Source organism: Beta vulgaris, chromosome 4 (assembly GCF_026745355.1).
Source record: "Beta vulgaris subsp. vulgaris cultivar EL10 chromosome 4, EL10.2, whole genome shotgun sequence".
In the NCBI taxonomy this organism is placed as follows: domain Eukaryota; kingdom Viridiplantae; phylum Streptophyta; class Magnoliopsida; order Caryophyllales; family Amaranthaceae; genus Beta; species Beta vulgaris.
In genome coordinates, this window is record NC_079205.1 from 15608248 (window position 1) to 15629589 (window position 21342).

At 34.8% G+C, this 21342-nt stretch overlaps 1 protein-coding gene across 1 annotated transcript; it reads left to right on the forward strand.

Moving 5' to 3' along the window:
• Positions 1 to 8629: 8629 nt before the first annotated feature.
• Positions 8630 to 20548, forward strand: LOC104891388 (uncharacterized). Its single transcript, XM_010677076.4, has 8 exons — positions 8630 to 9057; positions 9817 to 9951; positions 11073 to 11264; positions 14080 to 14141; positions 14298 to 14455; positions 16450 to 16598; positions 16687 to 16824; positions 20160 to 20548. The coding sequence occupies exons 1-8, from the start codon at positions 8707 to 8709 to the stop codon at positions 20343 to 20345; spliced, it is 1371 nt and encodes a 456-aa protein (XP_010675378.2). The 5' UTR covers positions 8630 to 8706; the 3' UTR covers positions 20346 to 20548.
• The last annotated feature ends 794 nt before the right edge of the window (positions 20549 to 21342 follow it).

The following is a 21342-nucleotide window of genomic DNA, read 5'->3' on the forward strand; positions in this document are numbered from 1 at the left end:
GAGCTCGTTTAGGTTCAACTCGTGAGCTCGTTTAGGCTCGGCTCGTGAGCTCGTTTAGGCTTGGCTCGTGAGCTCGTTTAGGCTTGGCTCGTGAGCTTGTTTAGGCTCGGCTAGGGGTCTTAAAGAGCCAAACCGAAACCGAACCTAATTAGGCTCAAGCTCGAGTCCAAAAATTGCAACTCAGCCCGATTCCAAATATAACTTCAAGGTTCAACCCTAAGCAAGTCTAATAAGGTCATAGTTCATTAGGCCCGAACGTTTAGTAGTTCGAAGGCCCAATAACTAACACTTGTTATTGCATAGCCAAGCAAGTAGTAGCAGGCCAATGGTAGAGAGTTAGTGAGTGAAAGGTTTCTTTTATAAAGCCTCTAACTCACACCCTCATCCTATTCCACCGATGTGGGACTCGAGAAAGCCAAATTTCTTTTTCACTTGCTTCCATCTTGCAACATTGCTCCCCATTGTCCATGCATGAATTCTCTTTAGTAACTATTCCCACTTTCTCTTTCTCTCTCCTCTTTCTATTTCAAGTGTGAGAATGATCAAGCAATCACACCTTAATGAAAATACCCTTTTTAATTATTTTTACCTTTTCTTTTTATCTTTCTTCTATTATATACCTTAGTTAATATCTTAAAAGAAATACTTAATATAATTTTTAAAACTCGGCTCGAGCTCGAATATAACTTCAAGGCTCAACTCTAAACAAGTCTAAGGTCATAGTTCATTAGGCCCGAACGTTTAGTAGTTCAAAGGCCCAATAACTAAAACTTGTTATTACATGGCCAAGCAAGTAGTAGCAGGCCAATGATAGAGAGTTAGGGAGTGAAAGATTTCTTTTATAAAGCCTCTAACTCACATCATCATCCTATTCCATCGATGTGGGACTCTAGAAAGCCATATTTCTTTGTCACTTGCCTCCATCTTGCAACATTGCTCCCCATTGTCCATGTGTGAATTATCTTAAGTAATTACTAGCCTTTTTTGCACGCAATGCGTGCATGAAGTATTATAGTGATTATTATTAAATTTCATCTAATTGTAATTTTGAAGGATGTAATTTACAATCATCACTAGTTCTAATTAAATATTATGTGGTGTAAATACAAAATATAAAAATTACTTGATGAAGAAGTTGTATTCTTGGTATTTTTATTACTTGTTAATGGATGTTGGTATATTGTTATTGTATTTCAAAGTTTAGGTAAAATTAAAATTTTATGTCTTTGATTTGAAAACTATTTGGGTTATGTTAATTTGTTCTTCAATCATAAACTTTTTTCTTTCAATATACATATTTTTATAAAAGTTCATTTTAGCTACTTTGAACTTCCTTTGATATACATATTTTAAATTAGGAAATGCTATGATTGAGGAAAATCTCAAAATCTTAACAGGTAATCTTTTTTATTCAATAAAGGGTTAAAAAGTCTTTTCAAAGGGGGACACCATAACTCCCCCTTGGCTTATAAATAGAGATTTCCACTTTCTCTTTCTCTCTCCTCTTTCTATTTCAAGTGTGAGAATGATCAAACAATCACACCTTAATGAAAATACCCTTTTTAATTATTTTTACCTTTTCTTTTTATCTTTCTTCTATTATATACTTTAGTTGATATCTTAAAAAAAATACTTAATATAATTTTTAATATATATATATAATTTTTAATGTAAAAACAATTTTTTTATATAAAATATTTTTTTAATATAAGATATTTTTTTTAGTATAAAATAATAATCGAGCTGTTCACGAGCCGAGCTTTGCCTAGCTCGGCTCGACTCGTTTAAGTCTCGAGTCGAGCTCGAGCCGAGCTTTGACCGAGCCGAGCTCGAGCTGCTCGCGAGCTTGACATGCTCATTATCACCCCTAGGTCAACTGATCTATCCAACATTGTCAAGGCCTGATATCACATTCTCTATGCAGCTTCGCAGTCAGTTTATGCAAGCACCTACTTCTATACACATGCAAGCAGTTTGAACAATGCTTAGGTACAGGGCCGTCTTAGTGAATTATGGGGCCCTATTCTAAAATCGAAATTGGGCCCTATACATATATATATATATATATATATATATATATATATATATATATATATATATATATATATATATATATATATATATATATATATATTCATTTTTCAACATAACAAATATCTTTTTAAACACCAAAATTTTCAAATTTTTATTCAAATAAATAATAGTAAATCAATACAAACTAAACTTAATAACAACCTTCTATCTAAAAAGTGTGGTTCTAGTAGCATTTTTTGAAGCAAAATTATCAATTAATCTTCATATTCTACTTTCTCCAAAAGTCATTCTCAATTGCTATCAACGCTAAACCATTAAGTCTCTCTTGTAACATCGTTGAACGAAGAAATGATTTCAATAGCTTCAACTTTGATAAACTTCTTTCTGCAGATTGCAACAGTTACAGGAATAGTCAACAAAATTCTATAAACAACACTTACATTAGGACACCAATATAAATCTTTCACTAAATTCAAAATGTCATGAGGTCCCTCTATGTCGTCGGATAAAATTTCTCTAACCAACTTCAAGTCCACAAATAATTCATTCCCATCAATATCAGATTGATCATCAGATTTCAGTGCATTTTCAAGTTTAATACATGAAGACTTTAAACTCAAATCATTCAATGACTTCAAATTATGAGAGTGAATAAGAAACCAAATATACTTTCATATTCCTCAAATTACTCAAACCTCTTATTAAGAGAGTTGATTGCTTGATCAACAATGTAAAGAAAGTAATTAACTCTAAAGGATTCTTGTGCAGATAATGGAGCATTTGATGATGTACTTGGATTTTCATCAAAATGTTTTTTTTTTTTTGAATTTCACGCCTTTGAGGAAAGATAGGATCAATATCCATTTCCAGTGTAAGTTTTTTAGCACTATCCAAGGCATCTTCAATACCATGGGCGGATCTAGAGGGGGTACAAGGGGTACAGCTGTACCCCCATTATTTATGGAAAATAATGAAAACAAATCAATAAGTTGAGGTTTGCCTTGTTGGTAGCAAAAGGGAAAAGAAAGATCTATGAATTTATGAGGAGGTCTCGAGTTCAAAACCCCACAAAGTTTTTTTATGCTTTTAATTACTTACCCTTTGACTCATGTTTAATTTATCTTCAACACTTTTACTATATACTACTCTCTACCACAAATTCATAAGCCCACAAAAATAAAAGCTCCGAAATAATAATTTTGTCTCTTAAATTGAACAACTTATTTTAAAGATCTGGTTATTTAAATTACTTACCCTTTGACTCATGTTTAATTTATCTTCAACACTTTTACTATATACTACTCTCTACCACAAATTCATAAGCCCACAAAAATAAAAGCTCCGAAATAATAATTTTGTCTCTTAAATTGAACAACTTATTTTAAAGATCTGGTTATTTAAATTGAAACATTGAACACTTAAATAGTTAGCAATTATATCTAAGTTCTTACTTAAACTTAAGGAGAAAAAAAATTTCTTGTTTATATACTTAAACAACTGTTTTTAAATTGAACAACTTATTTCTAAAGATCTGGTTATTTAAATTGAAACATTGAACACTTAAATAGTTAGCAATTATATCTAAGTTCTTACTTAAAGTTAGGGAGGAAAAAATGTTAATAAAGCTTTATTTTGAAAAAAAAAATTTAACGAGTCTAACTACTTACATATTCGTACCCCCATGAGTAAATTCCTAGATACGCCACTGTTCAATACCATTCTCTCTATACTTCTCAAAAAAAAAATCAAACCCCTTATTTTTCCCATAGCCAAATCAATTTGCATATCTTTTGATTGTAAAAGCTTGCTTACCGAATTAATTACATATAATATGTCATACCAAATTATTATTGCAATTAAAATCACAGAATCACCAAGCTCATTATTTGCTAAGGATTTAGCTTCACTTTTTTATTTTGGAATCATTATCAAATCACCTACTTCAAATAAAGCTTCTCGTAAGTCTGACATTTGGAATCTAATAGCCTCAACACTTTCTAACGGACTCTCCCAACGAGTAGAGGATAAAGATTTAGGAGTTCTTGTTTTCACATTGTCTTTCAAAATCTGTCATCTCTTAGTGGAAGATGCAAAAATTGTATATATACGTTGAATGACTCCAAAAAAATCTCTAGCTTTACTACATGAGTTGGCCATGTCACGTAATGTCAAGTTTAGGCTATGACAACCACAAGATGTATAAAAAGCTCTAGAATTCAAATCCATCAATTTCTTTTGAACTCCTTGGTGTTTGCCTTTCATACTTGATCCATTATCATAACCTTGACCTCTCATATCGATTACATCAAGATCAAAAAAATTCAACTCACTTATTAAAACATCAAACAACCCTTGTCCAGTTGTATCATTTACATTCAAAAATTCTAAGAAAGATTCCTCAATGTAAACAAGATTCGTAAAAAACATTCACATATCTCAATATCAAAATCATCTGCTCTTGATGGCTAACATCAGGAGTACAATCAAGTATCACTGAAAAGTACTTTGCTTGCTTGATTTGCTTAATAGTTTCAGTTTTAATAGCGGAACCGAGTAAATGTATCAACTCATTTTGGATGGTATGACCAAGATAATGAAATTGAGTCTCATTATTAGTAATAATACGCTTGACATGTTCTTGGATAATTGGGTCAAACTCTGCCAACATCTCAATTAAGCCCAAAAAATTACCATTACTTTTTTGGTAGAGTTTTTCGTTAGAACCACGGAATGCTAATTATGTTTAGCAAGAAATTTGACAATAGAAATAATTCTTTTCAACACTTTTTTCCAATGATCCTTTTCTTTCTCAATTAATCTTTGAGTTGTCTTATCAATAATTTGATTCTTTTAAAATCTTAGACGCAACTCATACCAAGTGGTCATATTTTTTAACATGATCCATGCTTGTCTCATGTTCTTTTAGTCTTATGCCAATATGACCCCAATCGAAAAAGCCTTCATTTGCTAATTGACCCACATCAATTCCTTTTTTAAATAATTTGCAGCAAAAACAAAAAATCTAACAAGCTCTTTTGAATACACAAGGCAATCTCTATCGCATTTCTCACCATTGGATAAAACTCTAGTATATACATTAGTGGTAAATCGCCTAGAGGATTTATCTTTAGGATCTTTCGCAATAGAATAATCTCTTTTAGGTCCCTTTTGTACTAATAGATCAATCATTTTAGAATCGAGACCATCCCAAACTCTTTTATCATATATATATGTATATCAGGCATATAACTAGTCTCACATGGATCGACATTGTCATTATGCTTATCATTAACATTTTCACGATTGACATTATCATTCTCAATTGGCATCAACATTAGGAGTATCATTAGGCGCATTGTCAAAAGTAGGATTATCATTAGGCACATTATCAACATTAATATTATCACTAGGCACATCATTGACATCATTATTCACAATAGGCACATCATTGACATCATTATTCACAATAGGCACATCATTGACATCATTATTCACAATAGGCACATCATTGACATGTTCAACATTAATATCACTTTCAAGATCTATTGGTGATCCAACATCAACATTTTCATTTTCAATATTATCATTAGTAGCTTGTGGTTCTTTGATGATGAATTTATCAAGAGCTCCTTTTTGAGACTCAATCAACAATTCCATTTTTTTTTCTTTTCTTACGCTTTTCATATCCACAATCATATTTTCTAGTATTATGGGTCATTATCTACAAACTCATAAAAGATTCCAGCAATTTAACAATTATATTTGAGTTCCAAATGGATTGATATAACCTGGAGAGTGAAGTTTATATCAATAACGTCTTCTGATTAAATTTCTCCAATATCAAAGTCAGATCACGTCGAGTCCGTTCAAATAAAGTTAACCTTCAACACAGAATATTAAAAGATCATTTTAGATTTGCAGAAATTTAGTCGCATAAAGATGTATAATATAGTTACATCTTATAGTCGCATTAAAATTCTCGAACTACTTAATTGCAAATTTAGTCGCATAAAAAATGCAGATTTGCAAAAAAATTATGTCAATTGAGGTGCTAACTGATAAATTTTTATACAAATTTAAAATTAAATTAATTAAATCCAAGCTTAAAACACACATAATTGCAGAAAAAAAAATAAACGCATAGAGAAATGAATTAAAAAAAACAAAAAAAGAGATGTAGCAGTACCATTGATACTGTAACAATACATAGACGCACAATAATTCACAGTTGCATAAAGAGGAATCACGAAACAATTACTGAATTATATAACAACAATCAAATCTTCAATATATACACCAAGCCTTCGTCATTGAGAGTGTAACTACATACTTTGTTTGAACATGTTTCTACATAAAACCAATTGGTTATCATCCATCTATTTTCAACATATAGATTTATTCTATTACAGATGGGAAGAAAAGAAGGGGCTAGATTACTGTATACTATCTCCGTTTCCTAAAGATCTTCCTTATTACTGTTACTACAGATACCAATGAGAATTAATTTGTGTAGGGTGTGGGATGGGTAAAGTAGGAGAGAGAAAGGGGTTAAGTTAAATAAACAAATAAAAAGAAGTTAAAGTAGGAAAGAGAAATGGAGCAAAATTAAATTAATAATGTAATGGTGGACCATATGATAGGGACATGAGAGGGTAAAAAGGGGGAAAAATTCTAAATAAAGAATAAAGTAAAAGAGGCAAGATCTTTTGGAAACACACTTAAACGGAAAGAGAGAAGATCTTTAGGAAACGGAGGGAGTAAATCTTATAGCTAAACCAAAGCCAGAAGATGAATCCAAGTATACCACTAAAAAGCGCAAAATATATATATCCAAAAAAATGAATTAATTGCATATGGCAGCAGATAAAGGAGATTAAAAATCCAGCACTAGCAGTACATTCACTTGGAGATGGCGGCACTAAAGAATTTAAGTTTTATTGATTGACTAATGTCTAATGACTAACGGTTGATTTAAGATTTAAGCATAAGAACAATGATCAAAATAAAAATTAAAAATTAAATCAAACGTATTCTACTTACTCAAACTCAAAATTAATTGCAGAAATCAGATTAAATAATTGAATTCAAAATTAAAACAGAACATAATCAAGTGTGGGACACATAATTGCAGGAAAATTAAAATACTACTTACTTCAATTCAAGATTGTCAATTGGAGACTTCCAACATGAGAATTGAGATGATTGAGTCTTGTATATTCCACTTCCTTTTCATCTATCGATTGATAATTGGGAAGTAGTTGATTAAGAATTTTGAAGATTACTACATTATATAGGCCGCTCAAAAATTAGTCGTTTGATAAGAAGAAATACGGAGAAATTAACATTAATTGTTGCTTGCCATTGATAATGAATGACAATCTCAAATTGGGTAAAGAATTTTTTTTCCCATTAGAGAGAGATAAAAAAACCCCAACTTTCCATAGATAATAGAGAAAATTGATGAAAATATTACAGAAAGAATTGATGAAGAATCAAAGAAATTTGAAAGACTTGAAGATTGAGGAAGGTGAATCAATGAATAATGGAGCGTGATCAAGATAGAGGAAAGTGTAATTAGTGGCGTGATGTACGAGGAAGGAAAGATAGACGGAAGATTTTAAGCGTGAGGGATGGGCTATACTTTCTTTTACTGATCTCAAACTACAAAGCACAAAATAAGATTGGGCCCTCCAAATTAAACTTTATTTTTTTTAGGTTGGGGGCCTGTGCAAAGGGGCACTTTGCACACCCCTTGCTACGGGCCTCCTAGTTAGGTACATTAAACAAGAACCTGCACATGGTATTTTGCTAGCTAGTAACGCAACAACAAAACTTACTGCATACTGTGACTCAGGCTAGGCTTCATGTCGCTATTCTAGAAGATCCACTACTGGATACTGTATTCTTTTAGATACATCTCCCATCTCTTGGAAAAGCAAGAAACAAGTTGTTGTAGCAAGATCCTCAATAGAAGCTGAGTATAGAGCCATGGCTCTTACCACATGTGCGGTAACCAATGCAATATCATGACATCCTATGTCCCCCCAAAGAGCAGCTAGCAGACGTTCTATCCAAGTCTCTTCAAGCTCATTAACATAACAAGCTATTGTACAAGATGACAGTGAAGAATTCACCTTAATCTCATCTTGAGAGGGAGTGTAAAAGACCTAATACTAATCATGTGCAAGTCAGATGACATCTAGTTTAGGTGTCTAGGCTTATTTGTCCTTACCTTGGACTTTGTAATCAATCTTTCTAGGAATTGCTAGTTGCTACCTTGTATATTTCCCTACTATATAAAGGAAACTAGGTTGATTGTAAGATGACACAAGTCACAACATATAATACTAAAAAGATAGAATTGTCATTCTAAACAGGTGATGAATGGTGTAGATGGGAATTTAGGTCACAAGTGATGGAGTAGATTAAGGTCTACTCGACCCATTTTCGATCCATTGCCACCATTAATCACAGCTAAAATTTTACACTACCCAACTTAAAAACTGCTGTGACTCATGCTCGTTACTTTGTAGTAGGCTAGTAGCTAGTCCTTGGTCCTTAATCCTTACCTCAACATTGAAAATTGTATATCCCCTTGGAAAGAAAAGAATTATCTATCTTCCCTCTATTGTCCGTTCCTTTGTCCCAGTCTTTTTTCCATGATCGGCACTAATGGCGCGACGAAACCACACGACAACGCTTGGCTGCATAGCATGCGACGAGCTGAGCGATTTAGGCGCAGGCAAAGAATCCTGGCTCGTTGACAACCCTTTCCTTCTCTCTGCACTCGACACTCACTCTCTTGCTCTCTCTAACAAATCCTTGATCCTCATTCTCGGATGGTCTGATGATCCCTTTAATAATATCAAGGTCAAGATCCACCCTGAACTTTCCCCCATTGATGCTGAGTTCATTAGTGCCATTGAATGGCTTGTTTTTGATGATATTCGTGTTCTTGCTGTTGCCACTTCTTCTGGGTATATCTTCATTTATTCTTTGGATGGTGGGTTGATCCATAAACAGGTCTTTCATTTTCTCTCTCCTCTCTTTTACTTTCCTGCATTTTTATCCTTTTTTTTCTGTGTAGTATTGTAAATTGTGATATGGGTTTACTTTTTCTGTTAATCTTGAAATCTGTATTCCCTGAATTTTGATTAGCTCATGTATTTTATTACAACGATTCATGTTAGTCGACCCCAAATCATTTATTATGAATTGGGTCATAAATTTTGTCTATGCTGGTTTAATTAGTTGGAGGTTTATGGAAATGGGTCTTTGCCAGGAACTCGTAATTTCCATCACTTCTATGAATTGCATTCAAATATATCCAATTGCCTTTTGATTAGCATCTCATGGTTGTTGTGGATACCCGTAATTTCGACGGCTTTGGAGATTCATGCTTTTGTTTGAATGTGTTGGCTTGAATTATAAATCATGATTCTAAAGTTAATTCTTTTTGGTAATATGCGTACCCGTTGTATCTGTTCTGCTTTTGTGACTGCTATGAGTGTGAAGGTTTATGATGAATGCTAGGTAGTTAAGTTTATGAGTGGTGCAAGGTTTGTAATGAGTTTATAACCTGTTTTTGATCGGATATGTTACAAAGTTTGTATGTTAGATCAGAAATGTTGTATACAGAAATCGAAATTTATATGTAACTAATAGATTATGTCGATGCCCTAATTTTCATATAGAACACTTTTGAGACAGTTCTTGAATATACAAACATTTATGAAGTAGGTTATTTTGCTGACACATTCAACTGTTCAATTCTCTATTTAGATGATATATCCTGCACGAATTCTGAAGCTTCGTGTTCGTGGAACAAAGAAAGATATTGCACAAGATATTTCAAATGAGGAGGTTTGCTTTGTTATGGATAGAGTGATTGCACGTTTTGATGGATCTGATTTACAGGTAATTGATTTCAATGTAGTAACTATATTAAAGTTTGCTGAAGTATGCTTTCTATTTGATCTATCAAATGTCCAAATTCTGTACTGTAGCTGTCTTGAAGAACCTTCATTTTTTTCCTTCAGTTACTTCTTCCTCCACTTCAAGTTTCCATTGGAACATGTGGTATTTTCTGATAACCCGTGTTATATACTTCAATTTGCTTTTCTCACTGGGAGCATGACAAGTTTCCTTTTAGACGGGTAAAAACTCTTGACTGAAAAGGTGAATGCAACCAGTAACCAAAGAAAAAAAAATTATTCATTTTTAGAAAATTAGAATCATTAACATTGTCTCAGAATAGGAGGAATCTGCTGCAATAAGGTTCCACAGACTCTTTATCTACTCTTTTTCACATATTAGCACGAGTGGACAGTGGCGGATAGACCTTATACTTCCGGGAGCAGGTATTTTAAACCAAAAAAATTCATAAACTTGATCCCATTAATTGACAGCTAAATGCCTAAATCTATAGAACTTGCATTATGAGTTATGACTCTTCGATTTATTAGCAACATTTTAACCCAATTGGAGATTTCAAAGGTAAGAGTGTAGAGTGTAGACACAAATATGCCATTACTGTGTTTATGCTTTGTGTTGCACCATGCAATATGATGAGTTTTAACCTTAAGCTCTATTTGAGAGTATCCATTTGTCTCAAATCCATACCCTGTTGGAGATTTCAACTGTTGTTGAATTATTGTTATGTGTACTCTCTTTAGTTGGACTGTGTAGTTTGTCTTTTATCTACTCAATTTTCTTTTATGTTTTCGTAATTAGATTACTTAGCTTGTGCTGTCTATGATTACATATTAAATAGAAATTACTAAAAAATTCTGGATCCATCACCGTTTACTATTTTTTCAGTGTCTACCTCTCGCTTCTGGTACCAGGGGGGTTCTATCATAAGTAGCAGTACTAATAGGTCATGTGATAGATGTTTGGTGCAAGTTGTGTTAATGATCATGATTTATCCAGCCAAGTGTTCATATTTCCATTACTGTCTCCTTCTAATACTGGTATAGCTCTAAAGTCTTGACTTCTATGAGTTTTAGTTGATCACAGTTTCATCTTATGATGTATAGAATATGCTACAGCGATGGTTCCAAGAAACACAAACGAACCTTTGGGACCAGAAAAGGAAGAAGAGAGATTTAGATGATTTTGAGAATTCTTTTGAAAAGGTACCGTACCAGCTGTGGAGTGTTAATAAATATGGAGCTTGTGCTGATGCAGCAATCACGGGTGTCATGCCACCTCCATTAATGGAACTTGAGGTATTTGCTATGTTAGGTTCTCATTGGATCTTAATATGGTTGTTGAGTGACTTATGGCTCTTTTTAATATTTATCTCCTTCATTTCCCCTCTTGTTCAACTACTTCAGCTTATAAGTCTTTTCTATAGCTGTACATAGTAATAATTTTCTACTTTTGTATTTATTTATTTACTTCTATTTTATTACCTCAATCAACCTCCTTGTAATGGAATAGTACACTTAAATGGCATGTTCAATGGGGAAAAAGGGATTTTGTTGATTTGTGTTTAGGATAGGAGCAATTGCTCAAATGACTATTTATCACCGACCTCACCAAACACAGTGCGAAATCCTATTCCCTCTTCCTCTCTTCAATCTCTATGTCTATATTCTCCATCTCTTCTGTTTTCCCTCAATTACACCCACAATCAGCAACACTGTCAGGGTAGAGGAAAGGGAAGAAAAAGAACTAAATGTCTTTTTCACCAATCCTCCCCGCTTGGCGTATTCATTGTGATCAATTCTTGAATGATAGTTGGGTTCTTTGTGATTCTAAGAGCAATACATGTTCTAATACTTGGACAAGTATGGAGATATAATGCTACTTAGCTGTTTTATATTGGGCCATTGACTGTAGAGCATAAATAGAATACCACTTTTCAGTCAGCACAATCTAGAATGTGGTGTTTTTCTTATTTTAAATATTAAGTCTCTCTCCATTATTCGGGGTGGGCTGAACCGCTGAAGGTACATGTGCTCCTTCCCGTTGGATGGATGTGGAGGTTGTGGCTGGTAATACACTAGGGGTCTAGCTATGATTCTCAAACCCGGGTACCGGCATAGTTCCAAAATACGGTTTCGGTCACGGTCGCGGTAACGGTCACGGTGATGCGGGAACGGGGATGATTCGGTAGTCTTACCGCTGAATATCGGCTTAAACCATGAAATATCCCTAAAACCCGACTAAAATGCGGTTTTTCGTACACCTTTACGATTCGGGTAATATCGGTTTGGTAGATCTGAAAACCTTTACGACACAGGCTATACGATACGATGCGGCCTTGCTTTGACACCATGGGTACCGGTGTGGACTTGTGGATCAATGGGCTGGATATCGAAAAACATGAAATGACGCACTGAGGGCATGTTTGGAAAGGATCCAAAACTAGGATATGGACTCGAGCACATGATAGAAAAATTGTTTATTCAAATAGGACATACTTATTAAAAAAATAGCATGCATGTGATATGAGGGAAGTGGTAACTTTAATGTAAAAAGGAGGAAAGTGCGTGTAGGTAAATGCAAAAAAGAGCTACAACGATTAAAATGGTCAAAATACTAAAATACCCATGTGACTTACCCCACCTACAATTCATTAGGTGGAGAGAGAAAATCAGAATGAGAGAGGTAAAGACATGGCTAATGAAAAAACAAGAGAGAAAAGAAGAAAAACAATAGTCAGCCGGAAATATTCAGTCCAACAAAGTTATTGATGAGAGTGCCTGGACCACAGGAGCACTTGAACAATGCACCTATTGTTGATTCATCATAATAAGTAGAATAAAAGCCCCATTTATTCAAATCTTAATTTAGGGTCCTACTCTTTGAATTGAGATCTAACTATCAAAACCTTACTACTTGGACCATAGATCTGATAATTCAATTATCTTCTCGCCCCTGCTATGGATCATACAATATTGCTTCCATTTTCTCTTGTCGGGATTGACCGTGTCCACACCTGGTTCAGTTCGTGTCGAGATGATTACGAGAGATCCAAGTGACGACCGACGGTTTCGAGCATCATAGGGTTCTGGCGTTTCATAACTCATACTCGAAAGATTGATCTCTGTCCCAATTTTCCCGCTGCCCTCTTAAACAAAAATGTATAAATAAAGAAAAAAATTGTGTTTAACTCTAGTATGGTTGCCTTTCAATCTTTTTTGAATAACTACCTTTTATGTTCAAAAGTTATGTTTATTACCAATAAACGGAATTCGTTAAAGATCACCATGAACCGCCATCTCCTCACCACCTCCAGCATCCACTACCACCTCATCACGATCTCCCTACACTCCAGCCGCCACGAACACCTCAACTCCAGAAGAAGATGAGCCCCCCCCCCCCCCCTTTTCCCCCCTACCTTTTTCCGGCTCTTACAACCTTGTTACGTGAATTTCTGCCTAAATTCGGAGAGAACCTATATGAGATCATCCATCTTTCCTGATAGTGGTAATGAATTCCTATATTTTGGAAGATAAAATGCAGTAATAACTAGTTATCCAAAAAACCCGACCCTGACCGTAAATCATTTTGGGACCAAGGGTTTGTTGTTGTAATTGACCAGGGATTTGCTGTTGTAGTAGTAACCAAAATAATCTATTTTTAAGTTATATAGGTTGGGAGTTGGGAGGCATGATATAGGGTGAGGCACTGAGAGTTCTAGATTTGTTAGAAGTTTGGACAGCACAAATCAATACTTGCTGGGGATGGGTGAAAGTTGAGTTGATGTGGTGATTGCACTGTGATTGAGAAGGTTGTATGGACGCTGGAGCCTGGAGGCATTTAGATTAGTTGTGAGGACTGAGGAGTGTTCTTATGTCTCTGAAATTTGAATTTATGCTGTGTGTTTACAGTTGAATATTTCTATCTCAAGGTTCCATTACAATTTACAAGGGCTTTCTGTTCTTATAAGTGTTTTCTGACTCTCTCAAATTAAGTCTCCTGTGTGAATAAGAAAAGCAGCTGTTTGTTGTTAATCATAGTATATTTATGTGCTATGGAAGCTATCTGAAGTTATTCTGGTACTTGAATTCAGCTGCTTTTATTGTTGAGCAGTCAAGCCATCGTTATTATCGTGCAGTTGCAATTGGCAATGATGCTGTCATTTCAGCGTACAGGTATTTTTTTTTGTAATCTTTCATCTTTATTGCCACTCTCTCCTTAAATTTGGGTGTTTTAGATTCTCATATATTGAGCTTTACTAATTGAATTATTGTCATCACCTTTTCATTTATCATAAAATATGCATGAATGAGGTTTTCTATATAACACAGGCTCTCAGAAGACAAGAATAGATCTCTTGTTGGCGCTATTCTATCAAAAGTTGTTCCCGCCACATTTTCAACAATAGCGTCATTCTCCAAATTGATATGGAGGAGTGATAGATCAGAACCCAAGAAATCGGAACCGAAGCCTCAGCCATTTGCTCGAGGTAGAAGATCTTATTTCCTGTTCTTCAAAGTTTCTTGTATCATGCATATGGTATAACTGTACAAGATACCATCTGAATTCTAGCTAGAAGTAAGGTTTTAAATTTAGTATTCTATTTTGGTAACTATGCTAGATTGCTATCATGTTTAAGCCTTGCCACTTGTGTCATCAAATTATTTTTTTATTTAGCAACTTGAGAAATTTGGAGGAATTAAAAAGGAATCATTAATGCGTTATGGCTAATATTATTAACTTTCTCTTCATATTCCAAGTCAACTAGACTTCTTACTTGTTAGTAAATGCTAGAAAGTTGCTTTGACAATGGGCTCATATCATTCTCCCAGGTAACCGAAATTTCTTCTCACACATGCACACACACATACAAGATAAGAAATTGGATTGTTTCGAACACAGATATTTTTGGATGTAGGGTTATAAAGAAGTTGGTAACAAAAGTCCCCCCATTATAATGTTCCTTAGTACATAAATTAATACAAATACACAGTTTCATGTGTATAGATAATTATCAATATGTGGGTGGGATATGCGTGCATATTGAATTTTTAGTGTGAATGATGTATACATTCTGAGCAGAAATGATGATTACTTCTAAATACTATTGACGCACACAAAAATTATAAAATTTGAAGTAGGAAGTGATGTGTTTATTCACCTTCAGCATGTTTTTTTGACACGTCTTTCTGTTCATTTCTGTTGTCTTTATGTATCAATCTGAATGAATTAATGGAAAGGAAGTACACATTAAGTTACCCTGCGTTTCAGAGTGTGTCCTCACAAAATTTGAATATCAATATGAATGATTTATATGGAAGGGGAAATGTGTTTCAGAGTATGTCCTCTCAAAGGTAAAGTGAATGAGGATAAGGTTTCGTAAAAATTGCTTTTTATTACTAGTAAGATGAATACAGTTAGAAAAGGTGTCTCTTTGATAGTTTATACATAAACTTTATCTTATCTTGTCTCCACTGATTAACATGGTTTTGATCCCCAAAATCATGAGTGAGCAGTTCTTTTTCTAAATTGCGGGAATTGTGACCACTGACCATGAACATCCCTTTTGGTGCTAGGGTCGGTTGTTTTTTATTTCATGCGGTTATGTTTTTCATGTTAGTTTTCACATTCGGCCAGGTATGTTAATTAATTTTGCATAATCGAGTCATGTATTGAAAGCTGAGACCCTGTTTAGGCCTACCAGCGACTACAAATAGTCGATCATTCCAAAATATCATTCCTACAAAGAATTTAAACATCTATCTTGTGGTGTGTAGTGGCTCATATGTTTTTCAGCTTTCGAAGCTATCCTACCTTTTTCAGCTTCCTTTTGATTAAAAGGTTTTAGCTTCTTTCCAGGCTACTAAAAGAGTTTGAAACAAGAAGAAAAGGAACAGAGTAAATGCTTGCTTAGATTAGAATCATTTTATCTTTAGAAGTGCTACATGCATCCACACTTCAGAGTGCAGATTGCACCCCTGATTATATTGTTTGACTGGTTTCAATCTCTAATAATATAAAGCTCAAAACAGAAGGTGAAAGGAAAAAGAGGTCACATGTCATATGGTAAAGTTAGAGTGCAAATTGCACTGTCAAATGAGGGTAAGCATAGCAGTTCTTTCTTTCCACATGTGCATGCTTACTGTCTACTGGTCAATATGAGTTTTGATCAGTTTGCTGAAGGCGTGACCTTTTTCAGTTTCCTTAAATTCATTGAGCTTCTTGCTTCTTTTGATGCCTTAACAAATTATGCCTCAGAACCTGCTACTTCCAAGATCCATTGCCTTTTAGATGACTTTATGTTGTGGATTTTAATTCCTTTAGTGTTGCGAAGAGAAGTAATGACCCTTTTTTCTATTTTTCGCATTCACATTTCTGCTATAACGTCAACTCATTGACTCCATCTTTCTATGCTCCAACCATCTAATTGCATGTTGCAAATTTGAATTGTCTGAGCTGATTTATTGCTGTGTTGTGTGACAGCTGCTTCTCTGACTTGCTTAAAAGATCCGCCAAGGAAGGGAGAGAAATTGACCTTGTCCCCTAGCGGTACATTGGCTGCTATTACTGATTCACTTGGTCGTATATTGCTCTTAGACACACAAGCCCTTGTTGTGGTGCGACTATGGAAGGTTTGATCCATGCACCACCGCACCAGCTTAATTTTATTGGTCTCTAGGCAAATTCAAAGGTTATCTTACTTGATGATATTCATACCAGGGATATCGTGATGCCAACTGTTTTTTCATGGAGATGCTGGCTAATAAAGAGACTGTGTCAACTTCTTACCATGAGCACAAGAAGAGCGATTATTGTTTGTGTCTGGCTATTCATGCTCCCCGAAAAGGAATTATTGAGGTAATTTCGTGATTGGCATTTGACAAAGAATAAAAATATTCTGCTCCAAAATGGGCGTATCACTTGTGTGCTACTATATTTTGTTGATTGCTTTTGTTACTATGGCCCGCTACCTTTTAAAATGAAATTCAAAATCACATTATAATCAACCAATAAGAAAAAAAAGTGGCACCTAATTATACACAGATTGCAGGATAGAGGATTTGAGTCCTTTGACAAAACTCTATTTGTTGCAATCATCTTTTATCTATTTTCTCTTTTTATTTTTTGAAACTGAACTGGGACTGCCATCTCTTAAGGTAGAAATCTGTTTTGCACATCTTGTATGTACTTTAGTCATATCTTATCCGAATGATTTTTCGCATTTTACCCGTAGATATTGTTTTGGGTTAAAAGTGGTGTGGATATATTTTCTCGGGTTAATATTCGTGAATTGCACCAATGCCATAAATGATCTTATCCACATTTTAGGGATGAGTGAGAATCTCGAAATGGTTCAACAAAATAGTAATTATAATGTTATCATTCAAAAGATAGAAACCTCTCATTTGTTACTTGCAAATTGAAGATGCTTGTATTTAGTTCCATCTTTTAGTCATGGAGTTCACCCTTGCAAACCTGTGCGCGTCATTGTGTGTTTTTTTTAATGTTATTTTTGAGCTTCAAGCTCTAAACTGAAAGTGGCTGCACTTGGATTTCATTTTTGAGTTATGAAGTTGTTTTGATATTACAATGCACAGATGAGTTTGACAGTGGGTGCGAGTTATAGTCTATTAGGGGTATCAGACTATCCCTGTGCTATTCACTCAATCTTATGGTGTTTCTATGTTATTTACTCAGACTTTAGATGAATATTCTGTCTGACCCTTTCTGTACAAGGTCATAGATTGAGGTAATAGTACTGAGTTTTTGTGTACTTTTGCATAAAAATTTCATGTTAAGTACATGGTAATGCATTTTTCTGTTCTTAACATTACCACCTCTAGTAGTAATGTAAATTTAGGTAGAAAAGCACATAATTGGGATAAGATGCATCATCCTGAACATTCCGTAGTTATTTCCATGCCACAACACATGCAGATTCATTTTCTTTTTCTTAGTTTATGAACTTGTGCCTAAGACACTCGGACTATTGTAGTCTTTTCCCCTCTGGGTGAATAGATGGGACAATTGCGTTGTTTTTCTTGGTGCTACAATCCGCCTTTTGCGTATGAGTCTATAACAATAACAACTTACTGCACAAAGGTTGCATAGGGAGGGTTAGAGGTACATAGGTTTCCTCTTGAATGTAAATCTGTTGATTGTCACTATTTCCTCAATTTTCAGTACCAGCAGCCTAAACATGTTGCAAATTCAATATATGAAGTCATGAATAGGAGTAGTTTGTTTATATATCGATTTCGTACTTAACTAAAATTATATTCTGGTTCTGATAAAAAATTTTTTAAAAAAAAAAAACTTATCCTGGTTTTGTTGCAGATTGTTGAACAGTGTTGCTTTTTAACCTTTTTGAGGGATTTTGAAAATGTCACATTAAAGCTAATATAGCGGATCTCTCACTGGAGCTATGTTTTGCATGAGCTTGAGAGAAAAGAAGTAGATGCCTCTCCAGAAGTAGTGATTTCCATGTTGTCTTACTGGTTTCACATCGTAGTTTACTTGGAATCTAGTGTTGTTCAGCTATGTTTTGTTAGGTACATTTTGGGGGAGATCCTGAGCATACATCTATTGGAGAGGAATTTGGGGATTATTCTCCTTGTATTTATCAAAGCGACATTACTATCCCACATTCCCACATTGTAGACTAAAAGATACATGTTTGGTTGATGACACTTGGAGTTCTCCCTCCTATCTGGTCTTGGTTCAAGATGTGTTCTTATGTAGAAATGCTTAAGAGGTAGTTAATATGTCATCTCTCCTTCAATCTCCTGTAAAATTTTCATTAGGCGCCCATGGAAATACATTGCTGATTTATGCATCATATTGAGTTAGACCCACAGAGATAGATGAACTTATTGGGGGTTGGATTGGTCGATCCTATAACTGGCATTTTATCAGTGCAAGTTTTTCTTCCATTCTTCATCACCTGGATCTGCAGCAAGGTCTGTCATTTCTGTCGATTCTTAAATTCTTCCTTCAGGTATAACATCATATCAAATGACAGTCAAATCCTATTCTGTTCTTCATATGTTTATCCTAGCATCTTATGTCTTCTTTATTGCCTCCTCTCCTATTAACTTTTGACATCTTCAGCTGTAGTTCTGACTACTCAAAATGTTTGCACTGCATGCTACTGGGCTGATCTAATAGTTCAGTAGGCCTTCAAGCTGGTTTTGATCCCTAGACCCTAAGCCTGCTTAAAAGGGAGTGTACTAGTGTAGTGAGAGGCGTTAGAATGACATTGCGTACTTGCGTTACTGATTAAGAAGTGGGAAATTTAGGATGGACACATGGCAGAAGTGAATCCGTGAGCTTATATTGCCGCCAATTGAGACAACTATTAACTCTTACATTTCACAATGATGATGACTAGGTTTTCCTTCCATTGTATAGTCATAATATGTGCTGAGTTGAGCCAGATATCAATAACTTGATGCTGCCTTTTAAGTTTCTTTCCTTATAGTGAGTCAAAGTGCTTCATCACCTGTAGATCATACTTGGCTTGAGAATCATGTTTAGGGCTTTAACCTCGGCTCAGGGCTCAGGCTGTTAGATAGAGTAGACAATTTGGATCTCTCTGTTTGGCACACTTGAAGGCACCCTTTTCTGAGACCTGATTGCTTCTTCTGTGGCGTTGGTGAGATTTCACTAGGCATATCGTTGACCTTGCTGTGAAATTGGTAGGAGTCCACTTCTGGGGCAAAGTGGAGGGAAGTTTACCAGGATGGATTTTGTTGAGGAGGCTTAAGATTTGTGAATTTGTATTTCAATATCGAGAAATGGGACATGTTGGTGCTTAAAGAACTCTTGGAACTCAATTTTTTTTTAATGACTTGGCTTTTGTTCGAACAAGCTCAAATGGAGACAAGACCTTCTTGTACAGTAATATACAAATGCTTTATGAACTTGTTGACCCATCAAAGGAATTTTCTCCAATCCCATGTGTTCATCCCTGACCTGAACTAAATGGCAAGATGGGCCTATCTGACCGGTTCATTCCAGACTAATTATCCCAAACCTGAACTGAATGGTGTTCAATTACCAAATGAGAATTGATCCTAGGTTGGGAGGTGATGATAAGCATCAATCTCTCATCCAATTCTCAATGATGACAAATGCCTAGAAGAAATATATAGGACTTTAATGATTGAATTGTTCTTTTCCAAATGACACAGGTGTGGCAGATGAGAACAGGTCCACGTCTTCTAACGATTCAATGCGCCAAGGGAAGTAAGATTCTTCAGCCAACGTACAGATTCAGCTCGTCAATGGCATCCTCTTCATTATACATGCCGTTAGAGGTTTTTATATTGAATGGAGAGTCTGGTCATTTGTCAGTTATAAACAGATCTCTTCACTAATTTGATTAAATACATTCTTTTGTATTTTTTAAAGTTGTATAAACTATCATGTAGTCATAATAGTGCTCATATACGTGTACTTGATTCAAGTTGAATTGATTGAAGTATTTTGGAGTACCTTACTGGGGCATAATTTCTTCAGGGACATTGACAGAATTGTAAATTTATCATTTTAGCAATTAATGTTAGACCTAATTCTTTAATCTTAGCTGCTGCACTAGAATGGATGAGACTGTGATTGTACAGGCAATGTCCCGAAAAAAAAGAGACGGCGGCCACCAAATGTATGCATTACTTGAGCCAAGTTCTGGACTATGCATTTAAGATATTGACCATATAGCAAGAACTCCAAAACCAACTTAAATTGATCAAAAATATGCTTGGTTGTGCTGGCTATTCATATAAGACAGTCTTTCGCATACCAAAGGTCGTCCTAGATTAAGGCTCCATTTGTCTTGAAGGAAAACGTTTTCTAAGAAAATGATCTTTCCATTTTTCTTTTTTTTTTGTTTGGACAAGGGATTTAAAAAGGAAAATTAAGGTAAAAAAGAGTTTTTCATCTCTCTGCTAACATTTTCCTCCAAAATTTGAAGAAAACTGTTTTCCTCCACTTTTCATTCCCAACATCTCCATTTTTCCCTTCTTAGCTTAATAGTTTTCCATCAAACCAAAGTAAAACTAATATTCATTTGTGTTTTTTTTAACAGAATTTTTTTTTATGGAAAGCGTTTTCCATGAAAAATAATTTTTCATCAAACCAAACTGATCCATCTGCTCTATAACGACTAAACTTGGGCCAATTCCTTGGATATGAAACATATAGTAGACAATTCAACTTTTGTTAACATATAGTAGTCTATTCAACTTTTGCAAAAACAAAAAAAGCTGGAGGGATATGCTTTTAAGAATTTGCACCACCCAGCTCTGGCAATTCTTTGTAAATAAACGAAGTATGCTCAATAACCAAGCCTGCTGGTGAGCAAGATCTTCAAGGGAA

What these genes read in the sequence shown, in the direction of transcription:
- LOC104891388 (XM_010677076.4), top strand. Translation starts at nt 8,707, where the DNA reads ATGGCGCGACGAAACCACACGACAACGCTTGGCTGCATAGCATGCGAC. An exon ending in CTCCATTAATGGAACTTGAG is followed by an intron (nt 11,265 to 14,079) that starts GTATTTGCTATG and finishes ATTGTTGAGCAG; the next exon opens with TCAAGCCATCGTTATTATCG. An exon ending in CCCGAAAAGGAATTATTGAG is followed by an intron (nt 16,825 to 20,159) that starts GTAATTTCGTGA and finishes CAAATGACACAG; the next exon opens with GTGTGGCAGATGAGAACAGG.